General features: G+C 43.0%; 1 protein-coding gene across 1 annotated transcript in view; it reads left to right on the top strand.

The window, feature by feature from the left end:
* Positions 1–24163, top strand: part of ANTXR1 (ANTXR cell adhesion molecule 1) — a 241179-nt gene that overhangs the window by 16981 nt on the left and 200035 nt on the right. Inside the window, exons 2-3 of the mRNA XM_002709824.6 lie at positions 12553–12624; positions 17332–17403. Of these exons, the coding sequence (XP_002709870.1) occupies positions 12553–12624; positions 17332–17403 (144 nt within the window). The remainder of the gene's footprint in view (positions 1–12552; positions 12625–17331; positions 17404–24163) is intronic.

Genomic DNA, 24163 nt, shown 5'->3' with positions numbered 1-24163 from the left:
GAAGACATGACTGTGAATAAAGAAATTAGGAAAAACGAGATTGAAAGAAACTATCTAGGACACAAGCTGGCAAGTTGTGGCCTGCTGCTTGATTTTGAAAATGAAATTTCATTGTAGCACTACACTCTTTTTGTCCATGCACTTGTCAATGACTGCTTTTGTGCTGTAACTGTGGAGTAGTTGCCATGGAGACCATATTAACCACCCCCTAGCCTAAAATATTTATGTCCGACCCTTTACAGAAAAAGTTTGCCAATTCCTGATCTAAGAAAACACTTACAACCCAATGGAAAATGGGCAAAGACTATTGATGCTACAGTTAGCCACATGGGCTTGGACCTGTGCGGTCATCCAAGGCCCTTCAATTAGAAGGGCCTGGCTCTTGGTTTAATGCTCTGTTGCTGCCATCTTGAAATTCTTAATGCTTTTGAACAAAAAGCTATGTGTTTTCATCTTACACTGGATTCTGCAAATTATGAACCTGTTGTTATTTGATACTAAGAAAGTCAAAAGAACAATAAATACGAAAAACAAAATTGGTGGCATAAGCTTAAATGCATACAAATTTAAACTAAAATTAAATGAGTTAGTCTTTCCTCTGGCCAAGCTCACTTTGACATGGGGAAGTTCTGTAGGACAACAGTTTCTGAGACCCAAACAGGACTCTCCTATTCTCTACATCCTCTCTTTCTTCTCTTTGTGATTCTCAGGCAGAAGAACTGGGAGGGGGCTGAAGCTCCTTTTCCTTCTGTCATATGACCTATGTTAAGGCATTCAGTTCTTTACCAAGTGCACATGAGAAACTTGTATCTTCCCCGAATTGTGATCTGAATTCCCCAAATTTAGTTCCTTATCTGCTAAAGGAATTTAGAAAATTTCTTTTTTTTTTTTTTTTTTTTTTTTTTTTTTTTTTTTTTTTTTGACAGGCAGAGTGGACAGTGAGAGAGAGAGACAGAGAGAAAGGTCTTCCTTTTGCCGTTGGTTCACCCTCCAATGGCCGCCGCGGCCGGCGCGCTGCGGCCGGCGCACCGCGCTGATCCGATGGCAGGAGCCAGGAGCCAGGTGCTTTTCCTGGTCTCCCATGGGGTGCAGGGCCCAAGCACCTGGGCCATCCTCCACTGCACTCCCTGGCCACAGCAGAGGGCTGGCCTGGAAGAGGGGCAACCGGGACAGAATCCGGCGCCCCGACCGGGACTAGAACCCGGTGTGCCGGCGCCGCTAGGCGGAGGATTAGCCTAGTGAGCCGCGGCGCCGGCCAGAAAATTTCTTTTAACAAAGACTTACTTCCAAACCAATTATGTTGTTGAAAAGTCATATTTGGGGTCCAAAGAATGTTTTTATTTATTTATTTTCATTTTACTTGAAAGGCAGAGAGAGAGAGAGAGAAACAGAGACAGAGACAGAGAGGGATCCCATCTGTTGGTTCATTTCCCAAATTCCTACAACAGCCAGGTTTGGACCAGGCCAAATCCAGGAGCTGGGAACTGATTCACGGTCTCCCACATGAATGTCAGGGACCCAACTACTTGGGCCATCACCTGTTGCCTCCTGGGGTGTTCATTAGAAAGAAGTTGGAATCAGAAATTGAGCTATGAAGCCAGGAACTCCGGTATTGGTTGTAGGGATCACAAACAGTATGTTAACCCCTGTGCCAAATGCCCAAAACCAGAGGCATATTTTGAATCTTAAATACTAGCTTCTTTTCCCTCTCTCCTTTGCATCATTGTTGGATAAAGGAAATCCCCCACTCCTCCACTGTAGCCCCTGGAAGGTGGATGCCTTAGACTGACAAGAGTATATTAGATCACTTCTGTGCAAATGCCAAGGAGGAAAGCACAGTAAAAATTTCAAAATATTACCCCATTAGGTAAATAAAGATTTTGTGACAAGCATATTCATCATAATGCTGATACAAAACTGAGATAATGGATGCAACCCAGAGTACAAAAAGAATTATTCTGATAGTAATGTATCTACAACAGGCAAATGCAGATGCTGCAGGTGGTACTGGGTAAGACTATTTGATGCAATGGAAATTTGTCCCTAATCATAATCACCTTATGTGAAAGGAGAAGGGGCCTAAGCTGTAAAGATACACAGGACAGGTGCTTGCGAGCAAGTCTGGAGGTAGCATCCCTACAGTGAAGGGCGTGGTTCAAACTAAGGTTTGGGGGTAGATGGTTTTATCTTCCTTTTGCCTGTCCCTCCCACCCCTACACTTCCAAAAATGAGCATGTTGCTTTTGTACCAAGGTATTTTAAAATTCTCTCCTTGGCGGTCCTCATTCTGAGTCACTTCCTCCCAAGTGACAACATCCATGGCTGTCTTTCTGAGGGCTGCCGAGTGGCTGTAGTGGCCTGGTCCTTGTGAGTGTGCAGAGTGTGAGAAAGGGGGCCACCACTGTGCATTTCAATTATAGGAATGAATTATTTGTGTTCTTAGCAACATTTTTATGTTGAATTTGCACCAAAAGTACCACTATTGATATTAGACAATAGGCTTTTTCTGGTTTAGGCTTTTCCTGGTATGTTTATCGTAGGGAGGTAAAGGGCAGAGTGGAAATAAAGACAGTGAATACTTTGTAATAATACCTTTTTGATTATGATCCACAAGAAAAATGCATTTTTATATCTTGCAACAGTATGTATATGATGTTTTCACATAACTGACCAAGTTTCATGTGGCAAACTTGATTATTATATGCAAACTTCTCTTATTATATGCAATATATTCTGATATTTCAATTCTATTTTTCTTTTTCTTTAACTGTTAGTGTTACCCTATCAAGTTGATCTCCCAGATCATTGATAAATTGTCTTCTGCATATTCTGCAGCTTAAGTCATTGTTTTCATAGCCACTAGTCAGGTTATCCAAGGGGAAATTCCTAAAAAGTCAGTGGGGTGGGGTTGAGCATTTGGGGCTGGGATCTCAACCACACAGAATTAGGGTGGCTGACCCCAAACTCAAAGTACAGTGCTCAGCATTTGGTTTGGGTCTGCACTGGTATCTGAAGAGGTTGATGTGGAGGCAAGCGTCAAGGTCAAACTTTGCAAACAGGAGGGAATAATGGGGGGCAAAGTTGATGGCACAGTAAGGCTCTAGCCAGTGACAATGCAGTACAGGGCTAGGAGGAACAAGAAGAAGGCCAAGAAAGAGGCTATGGAGAAGAGGGTAGGGGCACAGAGTACATGGACTCTGGGTCGTTGCTGGCAGAATGGACGGCAGGTCCCACTTAGTGGCGCCGAGGCTACTGAATGCACCCATCCCCTTCCAGGACTGGCTGGGGACTTACCGGGTCCCTGAGGCATCAATGACCTCAGCCAGACAGGGCCAAGAGAAAGTGGGGACTGACAGTTTTATAATTCCCGTCCTTAGAGCAAGTCTGCTGTTCTAAGATGAGGATCTCCTGTGAGATGGTTCCAGCCGCAAGCTTTGTTTTCCCCTTTTGTTAGTTCCAATTTGTGTGCAGAAGAAGGAGCACAATTTAAACTCAGTTTGGCCCCTCAATTCTTCCTGACTTGTATGCATGCCTAATGGAAAGAGTCTGTGTTTCCTAAGGAGCTTACCCACAGGGAAACTCACGTAAACACGAAAGAATGTGCTTTAGAACATAAATCGGAATCAGATTTAGGGTTCTTATTTTACTCTTCCTCTTTGCATATTAGACCCTTAGGAATAACTGAGCAGCACTCTGAGGGTAATGCCAGGCATGCAGAATCCCTCACCAGGGAGTGACACATAAGTGCAATGTCACAAAAACTTCTTGACGTCTCACCTTGTTGTAAGAACCGGAGAGACGGTAGAAAATCAAAAATAAAGATACTCAGGAGCAGCCCCTAGCAGTGACCTTCTTCTGGACTAGTGCTGAGATTCAAAAGTAGGGGCAGAAGCAAGTGTGGGAGGCATTGCTCTGGTTTTGTGTGGACCCAAGTGTACTGAATGACTCTGCAAGGCTATCCTTAGGAAGGATTCCTGGGGGACTTCTGGAATTCCAAATTTTGCTGAAACTTATGCATGTGCACGAGAGGTGTGAAATCCTTAGAGGTAGCCTTGACCCTCTGCACCATCCTGGAAGTCTTTAGGTGGTGGAACTGTATTTGAGTTTGGATTTAATTAAGTTAAAATCAGGGAGCTTTCACATCCACTGATTTCTAGAATGTGGCACTGCAGTTGCCATTGGTTGTAGTTTGCCCAGCAAGTATGTGTTGAAAGAAACTCTGGAAAGAAAAAAAAAATCCACAACAGAGTCCAATGGAATATTTCCCAGTGCTATTTATATTTAGGCTTAGAAGGGATTTTTTTATTTCTACCTTTTATTTCTACTGGCTTTGGCGCTGGTTCAAGTCCTGGCTGCTTCACTTGCGATCCAGCTCTCTGCTATGGCCTGGGAAAGCAGAAGCTGCCCCAAATCCTTGGGCCCCTGCACCCACATGGGAGACCAGGAGGAGGCTCCTGGCTCCGAACTTCAGATCAGCGCAGCTCTGGCTGTTGCGGCCATTTGGGGAGTGAACCAGCAGATGGAAGATTTCTCTTTCTCTCTCTCTCTCTCTCTTCTCTCTGTATCTCTGTCTTTCAAATAAATAAATAAATCTTTAAAAAAAAAGCACACAAAGAAGCTTTGGTAACAATAACTGAACCAGGCATACTGCCTGAAGATACTATAGGACTCCATATCTAGGATTTTTTTCTAAAGATTTATCTACTGATTTGATCAATAGGCAGGGTTACGGGGGGAGGGGGGAGACACTCCCCAAATGGCCTTAATGGAAAGGGCTGGGCTAGGCCAAAGCCAGAGCCTGGATCTTCATCTGCGTCTCCCACATGGATGCAGGAACCCAAGCCCTTGGGCCACCTTCCACTGCTTTCCCAGGAACACTAGCAGAAAGTTGGATTCAAAGTGGAGCAGCTGGTACTGGGATGCTGGCATAGCTTAACCCACAGTGCACAATGCCAGGCAGCCCCTATAGCTAGGACTTAAGGTCATTAACTCAAACAAATTGCATGATAAATGAGCTATATTAAGCATCTTAGAGTAGAGAGAAGCTGCAATTGGACCCACCCTCTGCTGTTTCCCCAGCCAATACCCGGTTTCTCCTGGCTGTGACCGAGGAGTCCACTCAGGTCCTCAGGGTTGAGAAGAAGGTGAGAGTCTGGCCTACCTTGGGCTCATTGTTCCAGGAGTAGCCACTAGAGTAGTTTCCAAACCAAAAATTATGTCACAAGGCAAAGTGCAGGTCAGATAGGACCGTTTCAGCTAGACTCCACAGATCCACCCCCTCCGGTGAGGGGCAGGAAGCTGGGAAGAGCCCCCATGGGTGTTTCCACACTGATAGGAAGTCCAGCTCTGGTCAGCGGGAGGTGGTGAGGCAGGGGAGAGAGGGCTGTGGCACCTGGTGGGTGAGTCTCCTGCCACTGGGGATCTGGGTTAAAGAGGTACAAGCTGCACCCCAACAAGCTGGCCTTGGTGCTGAAACCATAAGTAACCAACTCTGGGATCCTTCCTTTCCCGGGGGATGGTCTGGCCCTGGGCGACACAAGCCTGCATAGGTGGGTTAAGAAGGCTCGGTAACAAAGGAGTAGGAATCCAAGGTGCAGATCCCGATGAGCCCACAGTCTCTGCCCCTTTACTACCTGAGGCCCTTGGGGATCCCAGGGTAGCCCAGAGAAGACAAAACCAGTTTGGTTCTCGCAGAATCTTACATGGTTATGTTGACCTTTGATGCTGGTGGAAGCAGCCTATGGACATCTCAAGTGTGTCTCAAATGGAGCGTGTTTTGGTCAAGGCTTAAACAATTGTGTAAAGGATATTCACTTAGGTATGAGTATCTGAAACAACAAACCCCAATAAAGTGAGGACTGCCGTTAGCAGAGATGTGCTGAGAGGAGGGAACCTGTCAATTCCTCCTTTCTTTCAGTTTTATCTTAGAGGCTTCATTTTATTTTCTTCTTGAAAAAATGCAACACCTGACCATTAGCAAGAGTGCTTTTGATAGATCTGGACTTTTCTGACACCCAAAAATATTTGTTTCTTTTTCTGCTATATCTGGTATCAAAAAAAGAAAGTGAATGCCAAAATTGCGTAACTTTACATGTCAAGTAGAAGTATAGTGAAAATGAAAGATTTTAGGAGCAACTGTGAATTATCACTTGGTGATCCTGTTTAATAAGTAAAGGAATGCAAATTGATTTCTGGCTGTGAAATAAGGCTAAGCCTTGAAAACAAAGTAGTAATCCAAAAAGAATTTGCTTTAATCCACTGCTTCTGCTTAAGCAGGGAGCCAAGAATAGTCTTCCAATGCTAGTTCAAGGCCATGTATCACCAGTTCTCTGCCTTCTTTCCAAGGGTGGTTTCTTCACTGCACAACTTCTCTGGTGATGAGGGAACTGGACATGAACTGGAAGAGATGTGAAGATTCCTCCCTTAAGAGTTAATAATCTTACCCTACCTCTCAGTAATTAAAATTTCAGAGATTAATTGTCCTGGTTGTATGGACCAAAACACAACATTGCATTTCAGAAGTAGGCACAGCTGAATGGTGTTTGAGCAGGAGTTGTAGAATTCTGGATTGGACAATGGCAGTCAGGGTGTTCTGCTATGGGAGTGGCTGCTGGCTAGGCTTGGCCAGGTACTTGTCTCCACATGAGAAAGAATTCAGAGAAGAGCTATAGATATAGGTGAGCAAGAAAGCAAGATTTATTTAAAGGCACAGGGAAAGTACACGCTCAGGAGGAAATGCAGACAACCTCAAGAGAAAGGAGTGCTGCCCTTAACAAAGGTTGAAGTCATCCTTTTACAGGGTCTGGAGGCAACAGGGCAGTGTCTGGGGTGGTACTTAATTGAATATTCAAATGGAGGTGGAGTTTATGTTGGAGCGTGAGTGCAGTCCATTTCCGTGTCCTTTTTTTTTTTTTTTTTTTATTCGTAGTATCTTTATTTATTTATTTTTTTTTCAAGTATATCATACAGCATTTAATTCTTAAAATGTATTACATTTATCACTTACAGTATATAACATTTATTCTTTTTTTTTTTAAACTTTTATTTAATGCATATAATTTTCCAAAGTACGACTTATGGATTACAATGGCTTCCCCCCCATACCGTCCCTCCCACCCACAACCCTCCCCTTTCCCACTCCCTCTCCCCTTCCATTCACATCATGATTCATTTTCGATTATCTTAATATACAGAAGATCAGCTTAGTATACATTAAGTATGGATTTCAACAGTTTGCTCCCACACAGAAACATAAAGTGAAAAATAATAGATGATTTTTTTAAATGATGATGAAATCAGAGCAGACCTATTGTCATGTTTAATCCCAGTGAGAGTCAAGTTGGGAATTGATAATTTCTTTTTTTTTTTTCTTTTCTTTTTTTTTTTTTACAGAGGATAAGTTTAGTATGCATTAAGTAAGGATTTCAACAGTTTGCACCCCCATAGAAACACAAAGTGAAATATATTGTTTGAGTACTCGTTATAGCATTAAATCTCAATGTACAGCACATTAAGGATAGAGATCCTACATGAGGAGTAAGTGCACAGTGACTCCTGTTGTTGACTTTACCAATTTACACTCCTGTCTATGGCATCAGTAATCTCCCTATGTCCTTTTTGGAAATCTTGAAAGTGTCATGGTGTCAGGTACATGGATGGGAGTGGGTGTGCTAACCATGGTAATTTCATTATAATGACCTAAAAGGTCATTATGGGAACCAAGTGTGCAGCCATATTGGATATTTCTAGCTGCCACTGGCTCTTAAGTAGCAAAACCCTCTCAGCTGCAGTTGGCATAGAGGGGTGTAGGATTGGCTGCGGGGCACAAGGGTGCAGGGCAGGTGCAGGCAATCCTCAGTTCCTCTCTGCTGGCAACCTCCCTGCCTACATCAGTCATATGGTGCCTCTTCCAAGGCACCTTGTCAGCACTGTGCGATGATGTGCCAGACCCTCACCCAGGGCTGAAGGAGAGCAGCCAGGACCAGTCCTGGAGATTGGAAGAGCCAGGTGAATTCTGTCCAAGAGAGAGTTCTAAAGCTTTACAAGCCCAGGAATAAGATGTGCAGTTCAGGTGAGCTCTGGGGAGATGCCCAGCTGCTGCCATTCTGCCCGGAGAGCCATTGTTGGTGATGAGGTGGCCCCAGTCACCAGGAAGCTGTGCCCTCTGACCATTGACCCATCTGAGAAGGCTCCATAGGTTTACATAGGCTCACAGGACTTGGCTGGGCCATCCGAGTCCCAGGCTCAGATGTTTATCCAAGCCGAGGTGACACAGGTGATGTCTACTTGGCCAAAGGTCCAGGAGACCGACAGGAACAATGGAGGCCTCTCCCCTCGCCCTCTTCCTTCTATTCAACAAACAGGTAGATGATGGGGAGCCAGATTTCTTTCAGGCTTTCATGAGGGAAACTTGAGAAACAGTGAGAGCAACACAGTATCCGCGGAGATGACAATTGTGCGTGATGCCTGGAGAGTACGCAGCGGCGGCAGTGAGCCCACCTGTGTGGGTCAAAAGCAAGAGGTGGAGACCAAGCTGAGTCTCAAATGCGTAATTTACCACGTGGATAAGCAGTGAGCCAAGCAGATGGAATTCTTCTGAAGGCTGAACTAGGGGAACTGAAAAGGCTTGCTTTTGACAGGAGCAACCCCCTTAAAGCCACGTGACTAGCTAAAACCCTAGTCCAACCCAGCGTCTACAGCCCCTGCCTCCTTCCTCCCCATCCCCATGTGCTCTGGTGCTGTGACGTGAGTCTGCCTGCTGTGCCCAAGCACAGGCTGCGCTGGCCCACGTCAGCATCTCACCCCGAGAATGCTGTTTCTCTAGTTGTCTTCCTCACAAGTCCCCCCTGCCCTCCACACCACTCCAACACCCAACCCCTCCTCACAGCCTGCACATGGTAGGATGAGCCTTCCCTTTTCTTTGTTCCAAAAGCACAGATCTCAACTGCAGTACTTGTCACAACACATTACATTTTAATTCATCTGTATTCTCCACTCAAGTGCGAGTTCTTGGACCCAAAGCACCGTTTCTTACTTCTCTCTGTTCATGGGGCAACTAGAGTAGGGCCAGGCAGTAAGCGATTTTTTGTGATTAAATAGGAAATGCAAAGTCCCCAGTATAACTTCCCACTGCCAGATATGCCAAGTATTATCTCAAATTAGCCAAAGTAGGGTTTAAGATCAGTACAAGAAAATGTAATTATAATGAATATCTCTTGTAAGTGGAAGGATCCAGAACTGGATCCACCTTTTACTCCTTGCACGCCCTTTATAAAATCCTAGAACAATCTGTGTTTTTCAAATAATAACAAAGGATAATATAATAAATACACATGCATTCTCCACATAGAATGAGCACATGTTAATACATTGTCACAAGTTTTAGGTTTTTTAAATGAGATAAAGTGTGTGTGTGTGTATTTACAGAAACTACCTACTGATGGGTATTCAGGTTATTTATGATTTTTCCACCTTTAATAAGCAGTGGATAAAAGACCATCCTTAAGCAAGTTTCTTGTGCACATTCTTTGTTTGCATTGGAGAGCATAAACTTAGAAACAGAGTTCCTGGGCATAGTATAGGTTTATCATCCATCTCTTTGGTGTTGACAAACTGCTCTCCAAAGTGGTGACATCAGTGTCCACATCTGTCAGCAATATAAGAGCAATCCTATTTAGCCCAGATTCTCACCAGCACTTAGTATTGTTAGACATTTTAAATTTTGCCAGTCTGAACGGAATGAAGTGATATTTCACAATTGCCTAAATATATATTTCTATACTTACCAAAAGAGTTAAATATTTTGTCTTATGCTGGTTTATCATTCTTCCAAGGATTGCCTATTCCTATCCTTTGTCATTTTTCTGTTGCTTATGTTTTTAATACTTACTTATAACAATGATTTATATAGCCTGGATGCCACTGGTTCACCTTTTTTATTTGTTGCAAACATCTTCTCTTGTTCTATCATTGTCTTCAACTTTTTTTAATGCTGTCTTTGTCAGACATTCAGAAATTTAGACTCTTTAAGTAGTCGAAATTATCCTTTTCCTTTAAAAAAAATCCCATTTTTCATATCTGTTTGAAGAAACCCTTCACTGACCAGAAAACATAAAAATTTTCTATCATTCTCTCAACAGATTTAAAGTTTTGTTTTCCCATTTTTAAAGTATACTAGGGTTATGTTTGGTATGGAATAACAATCTAACTTTTGTCAGCTAGAAATCCAGTTATCTCAACATCATGCATTGAGGGTTTCTCTCCCTCCCCAGCTCATGTCCACTCTCTCAGCCCCTGTCTATAGCCAGATCTCACACAGGCTGAGGTTTGGGGCCCCCGTTACATTCTACGAGTCATGGATCAGGTGTACAGGGTCACTATTTCTGACAGAGTAAGCTCTCTCATCCAAGTGGTATTGATTCCTTTAAGACCTTTAATCTCCATTGCATTTTTAAGATCAGTTTTTAAGTTTAAAGCAATCCTTTCAGAACTTTTCCTAAAATGAGGTGATGGATTAACTTGGGCGAATGGAGACAGCCTTATGACACAGAGCCCTTTAATTGCATGACCACACCATAGTGTATCACTTTTGTTGCAGCCAGATAAGTCATTTTTGGATATGGAACAGAGAAAATTAAATCTTCCTCGCAAAGATGGAAAACACCCAACCAGAATGAGAATTCCTAGGGCTATTGTATGGTGACAAGATATAAAGTCTACTTTCCTCCTAAATGTCTATAAAATGGTTTGAAACGAGGAAAGTAACAATAATAACTCTCTAAAAGTTAAAATTGTAAATTACTGCATAAAAAATAAAAACGGGAGTCGGTGTGTAGCCTAGCAGTTAAGGTGCCCACGTGCCATGTCGGAGTACCTGGTTTGATTCCTGGCTCTCTCGTGACTCCAGCTTCTTGCTAGTGCAGACCCTTGGAGGCAGCAGTGAAGGCTCAAGTAATTGGATTTCTGCCACCACACTGGGAGATCTGGATTGCACTCCTGGCTCTCAACTTCAGCCCAGCCCTAGTGGTTGAGGGCAATTGGGAAGTGAACCAGCACATGGGAGCTCTTTGTCTCTCTCTCTCTCTCTGCCTCTGTCTCTCTGCCTCTCAAATAAAATGAATACACAAATAAATAAAATCAGAATCCAGTGGAAAGTATTTGCAATACAAAATGTCACCGCAGAAGGAACCGCCTCTAACCTCAGCAGTTGTTAGGAGGGCAGGCAGGTGGGCAGGATTCGGCTGAGCAGAACGGTCCATGAAAGGGAGGCATCCTTTCACTGACGACAGAAAAGAGTGCATTCAAATAGAGAAAGGTGCCGTGAGCTCACTGCAACAGGCTGAGTACAAGCTACAGAAAATACCTAAGCAGAACTAAAGCAGTGGGCAGTGATATCAGGGAAAGAGTAGGCAAAATTGGGAAATAATGAGGCCCCTCCCAGATCTGAAATTCTGTGTTTTTGTAGGGTCTAGAGAAACCGTTTCCTTCCTTCTTTAGTAAGAAATTTCATTTTTTCATTAGCAAAAGAGTGTATAGTTTTTCTTATATTGTTTATTAATAAGACCAATGACAGTAAATTTCTTTACATGTTGAACTACCAATAACTTCCTGAAATAAACTCCACCAGTTAGTTAATTATTATTCTTTTGGATAATTGTTGAATTAGTTCTGCTAATTTTGTTTTATTTTATTTTTAAAGATTTATTTGATACTACACTTGATCTTAGCCAAAAGACCAAGAAGCAATTATTATTTATTTATTTGAAAGTCAGACACAGAGAGGAGAGGCAGTGAGAGAAAGAGAGAGAAAGAGGTCTTCCATCTGCTGGTTAATTTCCCAATTAGCCGCAATGGCCAGAGCTGTGCCAATCCAAAGCCAGGAGCCAGGAACTTCTCCTGGATCTCCCACGTGGGTGCAGGGGCCCAAGGACTGGGGCCAACTTCTACTGCTTTCCCAGACCATAGCAGAGAGCTGGATCGAAGTGGAGCGGCCAGGACTCCAACCAGTGCTCATGTGGGATGCCAGCGCTGCAGGCAGCGGCTTTACCTGCTATGCCACAGCGACAGTCCTGCTAATTTTATTTTTTGAGAGAACGCCAATTTTTTATTATTGTTTTGCTAGAAGTTTAGCATCTATATTTATAAATGAAAAAGAACTCTTTTGGGAGATTGTTTATCTTTGTTTTGTCTTTGTACTAATACCGTTTAAATGAATTGGAATACTTTTTCTTTGCCAATCGGGAAAATAATTGAAGTAGCACAAAGATAACCATTTCTAGAAACTGGAAAATAACCCGTAACTCTCAGACCTAAGGTTTGTATTTTTCCCAGTGTGTGAGTGTGTGGAGTGGGGGAGTTTTTCAACAAAAATGTTAAGAACTCTTAACAGGAAACCTAAATGGCCTTTCAGCTGGTTTCTGAAGGTGTGGACATTGCAGGTAATGATGCTAGTTAATGGGGAGGTCAACTGGAAAATTATAGAATGTGAAGAGAAAGAACACAAGGTGGAGAAACAAATGCTGGGCTCAAGCAACATCTGCTTTTGTTTTCCCAGGTCAGGAAGTGTGCTGCACCACTGGAACGAAATCTATTTCTTTGTGGAACAGCTGGCTCATAAATTCATCAGGTGAGAAACACTAGGGATTGGCTTCACTTTCTCTGCCATAACTAATACCAGCCCACGCTGGCTGCTCCACTCATCGCCGTCTACTTCGGGGTTGCTTTTTGACAAAGGTGGGCCCTCATGTCTTAGATGGGAGATTTACTTTGGTTTGGTTTGCCCTCCTTTGTGGAGTAAGATATTCATATAAAAGCAACTTTAACATTTGGCTTGTACAGTATATCATGCTGGGCCAACTGGCACATTCTAGCTGTACTTTGGTGTATGGAATCTAGGGTGTAGGGTGAACCACTTAACCTAGTTTGTCTAGAAGTGTATGAGTTTGAGCACCAAAAGTCTCATACCCTGAGAACTGCCTTTGGTCCTGACAGGCTGTGGTGGTTAATCACTCCAGCTACGTGCCCTGTCAGGTCGGCTCCACTGAGCATTCGCAACACCACTTTCCCAGGCGAAATCATGGAATTTTAATCCTGGTCACTTAAATATTGTGGGAGTGTTGGAGCAAGTACTTCCCAGTAACCACGGATGCTCACTCCCAAAGGAAAGGAGATTATTTCACCCTGCCTGTGTGCAGCCTCCAAGGGATAGCACAGCTGGGACAGCGTCCATGGCTGTCCTGAGAGGCAGGTCATCAAGGTCTTTGGAACAGTTGGTCTGATCTTCGTAAATTCCAGCTCAGCTGCACTTCACGCTGCATGGCCTCCACAGTCTTCCAGCTGAGCTGAGTGACCGGAAAGCTGCCCTTGAGAAAGTGTCTTTATCTCAGACTATGAAAATGACAACCATGTTCCTTCCACATTCAGTTGTTCATCATTGCGTAACCACCTGCCTAACTGGAGGGAGAGGGTTAAGGAAAGTCCTCTTTGCAATAACCAAAATTGAAAACTTCAGCAGGAAGCATCTAAACTCAGTTGGGGAAAGCAGATGCTGATAGGAGAGAGGAGGGAAAAATTACAGGAAAGGGAAAGAAACAAATGCATGAGTGATGTTTTAAAACACAGAGGGAGGGGCCGGCACCGTGGCTCACTAGGCTAATCCTCCGCCTAGCGGCGCCGGCACACCGGGTTCTAGTCCCGGTTGGGGCGCTGGATTCTGTCCCAGTTGCCCCTCTTCCAGGCCAGCTCTCTGCTGTGGCCAGGGAGTGCAGTGGAGGATGGCCCAGGTGCTTGGGCCCTGCACCCCATGGGAGACCAGGATAAGTACCTGGCTCCTGGCTCCTGCCATCGGATCAGCGCGGTGCGCCGGCCACAGCGCGCTGGCCGCGGCGGCCATTGGAGGATGAACCAATGGCAAAGGAAGACCTTTCTCTCTGTCTCTCTCTCTCACTGTCCACTCTGCCTGTCAAAAAAAAAAAAAAAAAAAAAAAAAAAAAAAAAAAAAACCACAGAGGGAGAAAGAATCCTAGAAACTGATTCATATAAAATCGAAAGGCGCCACTTCCCAACCTATCCCAGAAAGGCATTCCTTAACCCTCAACCTAAATGGCTCTAGCCAGAAACTGCTGCTGTTTCAGGCACACAGTCCGGTCGTTGTGCAGTTCCACTTTTAGAAAAGTCCTTTTTGTCATGGGGCTAAAATGTTCTCTCCTGCACTCTGATGCCTCCGTCCTTGGGAGCTGACTGTACCTGTGCTGTCTCTATTTGCTCTTCTCCTCTCCTGCTCCCTCTGTGCAGGAGCAGCTGGTGAGACCGGCTCTGAAGTCAGGCAGTTGTCAGGGTTGAATCCAAGCTCCATGGTGCAACCGTAGCAATTTGCTTACCTTGCCTGAACCCTGACTACGCCTGAGGGTTCTGAGAGAAACTGTGTGCAAAGCAGCCTGGCCAGCACCTGACTTGGGGTGGGCACACGCATTTCTCTTTTTCAGTTCCTTCAGCAACTCCAGGTTCTGCACTGTCTTCCAATCAGAGAAAACTGGGGGAGGAAGTTTTGTGAGAATTAAAGATCTTTGCATGACTTAATCCAGACCACAAGCCTCCTGTGGCCCTTCTTGGAATGAGCCCCTCAAAGTGTGGCACCAAGACATTAGGTCATCATCATGCAAACTGTGTGAGGCATCAGAGACTGTGTTTTGTTGACCACCACAGCCCAAGGGCCTGTTTAAGAGTACTGGACACGTGCCACATGCCCAATTAATGTTTTTGAAGAACTGAATGAATGGATGGTTTTTGGTTATTCATTTGAATAGCTAGTCAAAGGCACCTGGTACTGTACAGGGAAAATTCATCCAACAGCAGCGGTGACGCCTGTACAAATATAATATGGCTAATTCAGTAGGCTCCTTGACATGTCAAGGCCTTTCATTATCTTTATTCTGACCCAGTCCCATTTTCCTAACACTGATTCCAGTTCTTCACCATGTTCCTCAAGCCCCCAGGCTACAGCTCACACCTATCACACTCAACAAATAACTCCCCTTCCTACTCCACCAAGAGCCCAGAGCTGAGCAGACAATACTGATGCCCTTGAGAGCCAACCCTCCTGGAAGACGTACTAATGTCCTTCCCACCTGAGCACCCTGTATCTTACCTACCCAGGGTCAACTGCTCTGTTTTAATCCCATTTGATACCATGGTCTCCGATCTCCTGCAGGTCTTTGTCTGTCTCTTGCATTTTCTCTACCTTCTGCTGGCTTCATTCCCACTGCCTTCAGACCTAACCTCTCCTGCCCATTGCCCTCCCTCATCGCCCCCCCCCCCCAAATAACAACGGATCTCTTCATCATGCCTTACTGTGGATACTACCCTATCTGTTGTTTACTGGCTTCTCACTCAAATAGCCTTAAAGACTCACTGCCACCAGAGTCTTACTTATTCATTCCTTAACCCACTGCCCTTCATCTCAATCCTCCACCTGCTTGCCCTCAGCAAGCTACTAAGGGTGTCTCCCAGGACAAAGCCAGTGAGCACCTTGCAGTCTGTAGTCCACTGCATAGAGGCAGAATTATCCTCACCGAAAACTCTCTCTGCCATCACCTTCTGGTTTTCCTTTTATCTCGCCTTTTCCACATCAGGATTGGTTCTGTATTTGGCTCATTTCCCTTCTCATTGCCAGTACTGTCACTGCACAACTTTATCCACATCAGTGTGCTAATGACTCCCAAACTCTGTCTCTAATCCAGACTCACAGACAAGTTGCCTCTTGGAGACCTCCAATTCCCACATTTCAAATTCATTCTTTCCAGAGCTGAATTCAGTATGAGGGAAACAGTGTCATAAAGTGGCTAAAAGCCCAGCTTCCAGAATCAGAATGTTTAGCTTGAAGCCGAGGCCCACACTCCTCCTCTGCTGTGTATCCTGGGAAAAACAGCTTCGGCCTGCAGGGCCTCAATTTCCTGTCATGGAATATAGGAAGATGATAAATCACATCGATGTCATCATGTTGTCCCATGTTTAATGAGCCCATACATACAAATCAGTTACAGTAGTACATGGCACATAGTAAGAACTTGAAAAGATTGGCCGTCATCATGTTACTCTAATCTGTATGATTGTTGTTATTATTTATGAGCTAGTGTCCTGCTGCCCCAGCGTTGGTGAGCGAGCAAGCATGCAGCACCATGTCACGGACAGAGAACCAAGGTCTATATCAAGAGGCTGATATTCAATTTATCGGATACTGCTTGGGCTCTTGCTGAGTGTTAAACACCATGTAAGGGTTTGCAAAGAAGCAGCCACGTGTATGGTAACAAATACAGACTTCCTACTGGAGGCAGTAGGAGACACTGAGGGTTTTATGGAAGATAACTGACAACATCTGATTTATATTTTAGGAAACTAACTCTGGGAGCAGTGTGCAGAATGAGTTGGAGTAGGAATGATGCTGGGCGAGGCCACCAGCTGGGAAAAAAATTGCAGTGGTCAGATGAATGAGGCCAAGGTCCTCAGCTAGGAGATGGGAAGGGGGTGTGGGCAGATGGTTCTGAGAATTTGGGGGAAGTGAGAGCCAGATTGGATGTGGGAGTTGATTGCGTTGTGAGGAAGTAGGTGGATCCCATCATGCACATACCAGTTGGCCACCCAGAGAGACAGCCCCACAGGATTGCATTACCTTGCAGCATTACAGACTGAGAAGCACGGTTGGTCTTCAGCTGAGGATTGTTTTGTCTCCCGAAGTGTGAGTTTTACCTTGACAATGCTCCTGAGCACTGCCATGTAAAACCCAGGCCCGTTCATCCGTTAACACTGAGAAATGTGACTCCCAAGAGGAATGGGTACTCTTGTGGCCAGTCAGCTCATTAAAAGTCGATGGCAATCCCATTGTCACGGCAAAGAGAGCTTGCAGTGTGATGTTAATGGCCAATGGCATCAGCCTGCAGCAAGCTGAGACACTCTTCATGGCATGATACAGCAGACTACGGTGGAGACACCGTCAGCATTGCCTACAGATGCCATGCAGGCCAGCCCCGTTCTAAGGGCATGCTTCTCCACATAGCACAGGCCCGCGATAGATTGTATCTCTTACAGTCCACTCACTGAGCCGTGCTGTCCAATCAGAAGCAGCCTTCAGAAAGACAGAGTGGGCCCTTTCTTTAGTCCACAGTTTCAGATCTGCAGCTGGCTGAATACTTGCAACACCAGCTCAAGGCCCCTTTGGGTTGTGGGACCTCAGTGGCAGCAGCCATGAAGCCAAGAGGAGAACAGGTTGGAAGCCTGGAATGGAATGGCACACATCTGCCTTGCCAACTACCCTCATGGAGTTTCTTTTCCTTTCCAGCCCACAGCTAAGAATGTCCTTTATTGTCTTCTCTACTCGAGGAACCACCTTAATGAAGCTGACAGAAGACAGGTAAGGACACTTCCTACCTTTGCCATTGAAAAGTCCATCTCTTCCTGCGTAGTGCTGAGATCTGTGCTCTAGTGCCAGCCCTAACCTGTCGATCATTTTAATCTAATAGCTCTTTTTGAACCTGAGCCTTGAACTTTGCATGTGGGCCCTTCTGCTAGTTTACTCTGTGGTGACTTTTGATAGAATTTCCTGATGTTGGTGAAATTCTATAAATGACTAAATCACATTAAGATAAATCTTACATTTGGTTGGTGACTCAGTCTGCTAACTTGGAGCAAAATGTGAGCAAACCAAATTCTTTGGGGACTATATTTTTCTTTTCTTTAAATTAGATTTATTTTGTGGATTAAGGTTTCAGAGACATAAGAGAACTCTGAAAGAGGTAGGAGCCTGAAATATAATCATACATACAAGGAAGAGGATAAAAAGGGAGGGTTTATGGAACCGTAAAATAAAAGGAAATTTGAATCAGGTGTGGAAAAATGTTGTTGGCATAAATGGAATGGTTAGAGCTATTAACAAAAATATTATTTTGGTTTTACCAAAAATTTGTAGTATTTCGATGAAAACTTGTGCTATAAACCATATTATTATTCACAATTAGGATGGTATATTGGACAGAGAAGACAATTTTCATTTGTTAATGACATTGCAGTTTTTCAAAAGGGATGGACCCATATGAGAGAAGCATTGTGGGCATGTATGGGATTATTGACAGTTTTATATATGAACATGCTGGGGGGGGCGGGGAAGGACGAAAGGCAAGTGCTATCAGTCAGTTTTCCATTGCTATGACAAAATCCCCGAGGCTGGAGACTATAAAGAGAAGAGGCTTGTTTAGCTCGCAGTGTTGGAGATCCAAGCGTGTGATACCAGCATCTGCTTGGTTCTGGTGAGGACTTCCTGGCTCTCCCAGCATGGCGAAGGCTATCACAGTGGCAGCACATGTGAGAGGGAGACGGCAGCCATGTGCTGAGAGAGCAAGAGAGATTCATGGGGGGGGGGCTTGCACAACAACTGCCTGTTGCAGGAACTAAGCCAGTGTCTCGTGGGAATTGCATTAATTACATCGGAGGGTGGTGCCTCTGGAGACCTAGTCACCTCCCTTGATGCCCCACTTCTTTATTAATTATTTAGGGATTCATCATTTTTTGAAAGGCAGAGAGGCAGACAGACAGGTATCCCATCCCGTTTTTCTTGCTGCCTTCCTCCAAACAATAAAATCCGAGAAGCTTGGTGACTTTCCTTCAGTAAGCTCTGAAGTGTCTCTAGTCACCGGCCAGACTTGTAGTCTTGCTCAGTCTTTCCATGATGCCACACTTTATGCACAGAGGTCTTTTGTTCAGAGATGGGAAGCTAAACAGAGAAAAACCTGGTGGATCCCGCCAATAGCATATCTGTGTCTCAGAGATTAAACCATGCGTGCCTAAGCACACACAAGTGCACTGCAAGTGGCCCGTTAAATCTGTTATGGTTTCTTTGTTTGCTCACTCTGCTCCTCCTTGGAGTCACAATTCTAGAACTAATGCATGCTGACAAGTGCTGGCCCCCGTCATGGGGGTGGAGGGGATGCATGCGTTCATCAGAACAAAATCAAAATCAGATCTTACTCCATCTTTAGATTTTCCTACAATCAGACTTCCTAGTGTTGCTTCACACTGACTCTGTATGCTTCACGCATAAGAGTTTGGCCAGGAGACAAGGTCACACATTACTTGTAGATGTTTTGTGTCCTGCTTGCTCATGCCTCTGGGAACTTGGGAAGGGCAGAAAGGGCCAGAGATATATAAACACCAGCAGAATGCCTCAGCTTTCATGTCCATTCAGGTCTCTTATGCTTGTTCAAATTAGTCATCCTCTGAGTCTACTTAGATTCTAGTGTTTTTGTGCCTTCACTTCACTATTGCCAGTTCCCCTTGCCAACGAGAAGAGATTAAAATTCTTACTTTGCTGGACACAGTATTTAATGTGAGTCAAATATGCCTCAAACAGCATCCAGAACTGCCTTGCTGAAGGCTGAGTAGGTTTCTTGTGGTGACTCCTGGACCTGACCATAGCTCAGCGGCAAAGCCCAGTGTGGTCATCTGACATGTCCTCAACCTGATCAGAAGAGATGTGGGCAAGTGATCTCTTTCTAAAATACTTTCTCAGGACACTAGCTTAAGGGATCAAGCTAGTTCTGTTTCTGAATTTGTGACTTACAGTGCCTTAGCTGAGCGCAAGAATTTATACAAATTTATATCTTTTTCTGTCTCATTTGATAGTCATAATATCCCAGACCCATATGATATTTGAGGAAACTTACATAGTTAGAAAAAAAAAAAAAAACTTGGCCAGCACCGCAGCTCACTAGGCTAATCCTCCACCTTGCGCACCGGCACACCGGGTTCTAGTCCTGGTCGGGGCGCCGGATTCTGTCCTGGTTGCCCCTCTTCCAGGCCAGCCCTCTGCTGTGGCCCGGGAGTGCAGTGGAGGATGGCCCAAGTGCTTGGGCCCTGCACCCGCATGGGAGACCAGGAAGAAGCACCTGGCTCCTGCCTTCGGATCAGTGCAATGCACCGGCCGCAGTGTGCCAGCCGCAGCAGCCATTGGAGGGTGAACCAGCAGCAAAAAGGAAGACCTTTCTCTCTGTCTCTCTCTCTCTCTCTCACTGTCCACTCTGCCTGTAAAAAAAAAAAAAAAAAAAAAAAAAACTTGTCCAAAAGTGGGACATGAATTAGCAAAGTTTTTCATTTCAACATAGGAGTTTGCACAAATTGAAAGAAATGATATCAAAGATGTATTTGCATTCAGTTTTGGGTTCAAATATGCATAGGCTATAACTATGGGAAGGTGGGAGACATAGAGTGAGAAATCGATATAGTATGATAAGATGCAGTAAGGAGCTACAAACAGAATAATTTTACCTATCACTTTTGAGTGTCCTTTATCTGCTATGCACTCCACAATTCATTTCTTATTTATCCTCATAAAATCATTGTTGCTATAGCTTCTGATGGGAACTATGTGATCATTTGAATCATTACTTTATATGTAATGTGCTGTTTCTTTAACTGCTTTCAAGGTTTCTTGTTTATCTTTAGTTCTTAGTAATTTGATTATGATGTGTGTGTTTCTTGTTTATCTTTAGTTCTTAGTAATTTGATTATGATGTGTGTGTGTGCACATGGATTTCTTTCAGTTTGTTCTGTTTTGGCTTTGCTGAGTTTATGGAACCAACTTAAATCCTAAATGCATTTTCAAATATTTTTTCTGCCCCAATCATTTTCTCTTGTTCTTCAGTAACTCCAGTAACACAAATGTTAGACCTTTGGATGTTATTCCACAAGTCTCTGAAGTTCTGTTCATTTCTTTTTCAGTCTTTCTTCTGCCTGTTCTTCAGGATTCTATAATTTCTTTATTCTTTAATTTCTCTATCTTCAAGTTCAATGGCTCTCTCCTGTGTCATCTTCTTTACCGTGTCCAGCAAAGTAAGAATTCTAACCTCTGTCTTCTCTTTGGCATGGGGAGCTGGAAACAGTGAAGTTAAAACACAAGAATATGAGCCCATCCACTTAATTTTTTATTACAGATATTTGGTTTTTCAGTTCTAAAATTTCCATTCTGCTCTTTTTAGAGTTTTTATTTCTTTTTTGAGAATTCCTGTCCTTTCAAGTGTGTTTACTATTACTTCGTGGAGCATAGTTATTACAGCTGCTTTAAAGTTTACCTTATAATTCCAACATCTCAAGGTTCACCTCTTAATTATCTTTTTCCCTTTACAATTGATCACATTTGCAAGAATCTTTGCGTTTGAGTACCTTTAAAAATGTATCCTGAGATTTTTGAATTTTATGTTGTTTAGATGGTGGATTACATTCAGATCCCCTAGAAAATGCTGATTTGTTTTTTGCTTCTGTGAGCAGTCGCCCTGGTTCAGATCATAAGTTCGATGTCTGTATGTGGTAGTATTGACGTCAGTTTGATTTTTCAACACGTAGCTCAATTCCTTTGGATTTGCCCATAGTCCAAGGCTTCTCAGGTGCAGCTCAGAGATCAGCCTGGACTTAGGCAGAACCCCTTCTCCAGCTCTCTCATCTCCACGTCTGCCCTGCTTTCTGGCCCACTGAGGCTTCCCTGCCAAGTTCTTTAGCCAGAAAAAGGAGGCCACCCACACTGGCGTCATGTAGTTTTCTACTTAGACTATCCTGGGGCAAAACCAGGTGTATTAAAAGAGAAATCAAAACGGGGACTCCCTCTCTCAGGGATTCCCAGAATACAAAAATTTTCTTGGCGTTTTAGAATACATCTCTGGCCGCTGCCATGTGACTAAGATCTGCCTCAGAGCTGGGATATAAGATCAAGTCCCCTAACCCCAGACCCTGGAGATAGAGGGGAGATGGATAATGGGTACCAAAACACAGTCAGATAAATGACAAGTTCTGGTGTTCCACAGCACAGTGGGGTAACTAGAGTTAACAATAACGTATAATAATACTTAATAAAGTACTGGAAGAGAGAGGCTGGCAGGCTCCAAACACAAAGAAAAGATAAGGAAATGGAAAGGCTGTTTACCTGGTTTGATTGGCTTACACTGCAAATGTATGTTGAAATATTGTACTGTCTCCATAAAAGTATGCAAGTATTACATATTAATAAAAAGTTTTAAAGAATAAAGTGGAAACAACTGACAGAAGAAACGCACCCTCAGACTAAAGCCCTAAGACAGAAGAGAGGTAGAAAATGACCTTTGTGGGGTCATTTCTTGAGGTTTTAACTCTCCTCCTCAATCCACCGGCTTTGTTGCTCTTTAGAGCCATCACGTGGTTTCTGTTTTTGTCCAAAGTGTTTTGGTGTAATCAGCAGGCTACTGGACAGTAGCTGGCTTACTTTGTCTTGACTGTTACTTCTGTTTACAGATACAGACAATGAAGTTCAAGTTTAGATAACTGGCTGGAGTCAAGAAACTAGCAAATGGCAGAGCTAGTATTCTGATTCTGGATTCTAAATTGGGTTCAGTTCATACCCTTTGCATTATATCATGTTGGACTATCAAAATTCCTTAGTTAGATTTGTTTAATCAGTTGACAAATTGTAACAAATTTTGTAGTTCACTCCGTTAACAGTATATAAAATTCAAGTACAATTACAATAAAATAATTTAATATTAACCATGATGGTATGATTCCCTGAAAACTCCAAAGATAGTCTTATTCTTGATATTAATTGAAATACTTCAAATGTCTTATCATTTGGAAATGAAATTGTGTCAAATAAGTTCAGTTATTCATTTAGAAGAAATCAGGTGTAGGTGTTCAGTTTAATTAAATGCATTTTATCATCTATTAAGATTTTTTTCTTTTCTCTATCTACAGAGAAATTCATTAAAAAGACTTAAGTATTGGATCACTGTTGTATTTACGATTACAGTTGGTTATGACATATTCTACTAATGTAACTTAGAATTCTATTTCCTTTGTATTATTCAGAATTTAGTATTCCCAATCATAGTTGTGACTGGACTATTATTGTTCTTTCTTTGACTCTCTTTACTTGTAGTATTTTTAATTTCTTTTTAACTTAAATTATTATTTCTTCTAGAACTTATTATGATAAGCCATAAGACCAACAACCAAACTTTCTTCCCGACTGAATAGCCAATTTTCCAACACCATTGTGTAATAATCTGCTAACCAACAATTTGAAAAGTTCATCTTTGATAAGCTTGGGTCCACTGCTAGATTTTCTAATCTGTTGCTATTATATTCTGTTTTTCTGACCATTTCTGTACTCAGACCACATTGTTTTAGTGAATTTTAACATCTTAAGGACCAGTTTGTCCACATTAGGTAAACATCTCCTTGGTCTTCAGTGGATTTTCCAACCATGTGCCTTTTAAGTAATATTTTTTGTTTGATCATTTTATTTTAAAAAATATTTCAGGTAAAAAAATTCATGTATTTCATATAAACAGATTTAGGAGCATAATTATACTTCCCACCCTACTCTCCCTCCCACCCATGGCCCCACGCTCTCTCCTCTTTCCTTTCCCATTCCTTCCTTTCATTTTTATAATGATCTACTCTCAGTCTATTTTATACTCATAAGATTAACCCTGCACTAAGTAAAGAATTCAAAAAACAGTAGGAAGAGAAAAACACTGTTCCTCAATAGTAGAGACAAGAGCTGTAAATAATCATCAACTCTCAAAATATCAATTTCACTCATCTACATTGCATTTTTTTGTATTCTGTTAGTTATCACATATCAGGGAAAACATACGCTATTTGTCTTTTTGGGACTGCCTTATTTCAATAAATATAATGGTTTCCAGTTGCATCCAACAGACAGGATTTCAATATTTTTATGGGTGGGTAGTAATCCATACTATGTATACATACCACAATGTCTTTATCCAGTCATCAATTGTTGGACATCTGGGTTGATTCAGTCCATATCTTAGCTATTGTGAATTCAGCTGCATTAAACATGGGGGTACAGATAATTCTTTCATATGCTGATTTCATTTGGTTGGGGTAAATTTCCAGGAGTGGCATTGCTTGGGGGATATGCTATATATTTTCAGCTTTCTGAGGTATCTCTATATTTTCTTCCATAATCGCCATGCTAGTTCACATTCTCACTAACAGTGTTTTAGAGTATCTTTTTCCCCATATCCTTGCCAGCATTTATTGTTTGTTGATTTCTGTATGAGAGTCATTCTAACTGGGATGAGGTGAAACTTATTTGTGATTTTTATTTGCATTTCCCTGATGGCTTG

Source organism: Oryctolagus cuniculus, chromosome 2 (assembly GCF_051225735.1).
Source record: "Oryctolagus cuniculus isolate XC-2025 breed Fujian yellow rabbit chromosome 2, ASM5122573v1, whole genome shotgun sequence".
Taxonomy (NCBI): Eukaryota; Metazoa; Chordata; class Mammalia; order Lagomorpha; family Leporidae; genus Oryctolagus; species Oryctolagus cuniculus.
Note: the sequence above shows the minus strand (reverse complement) of the source record. Positions and strands in the feature narration are given on the sequence as shown.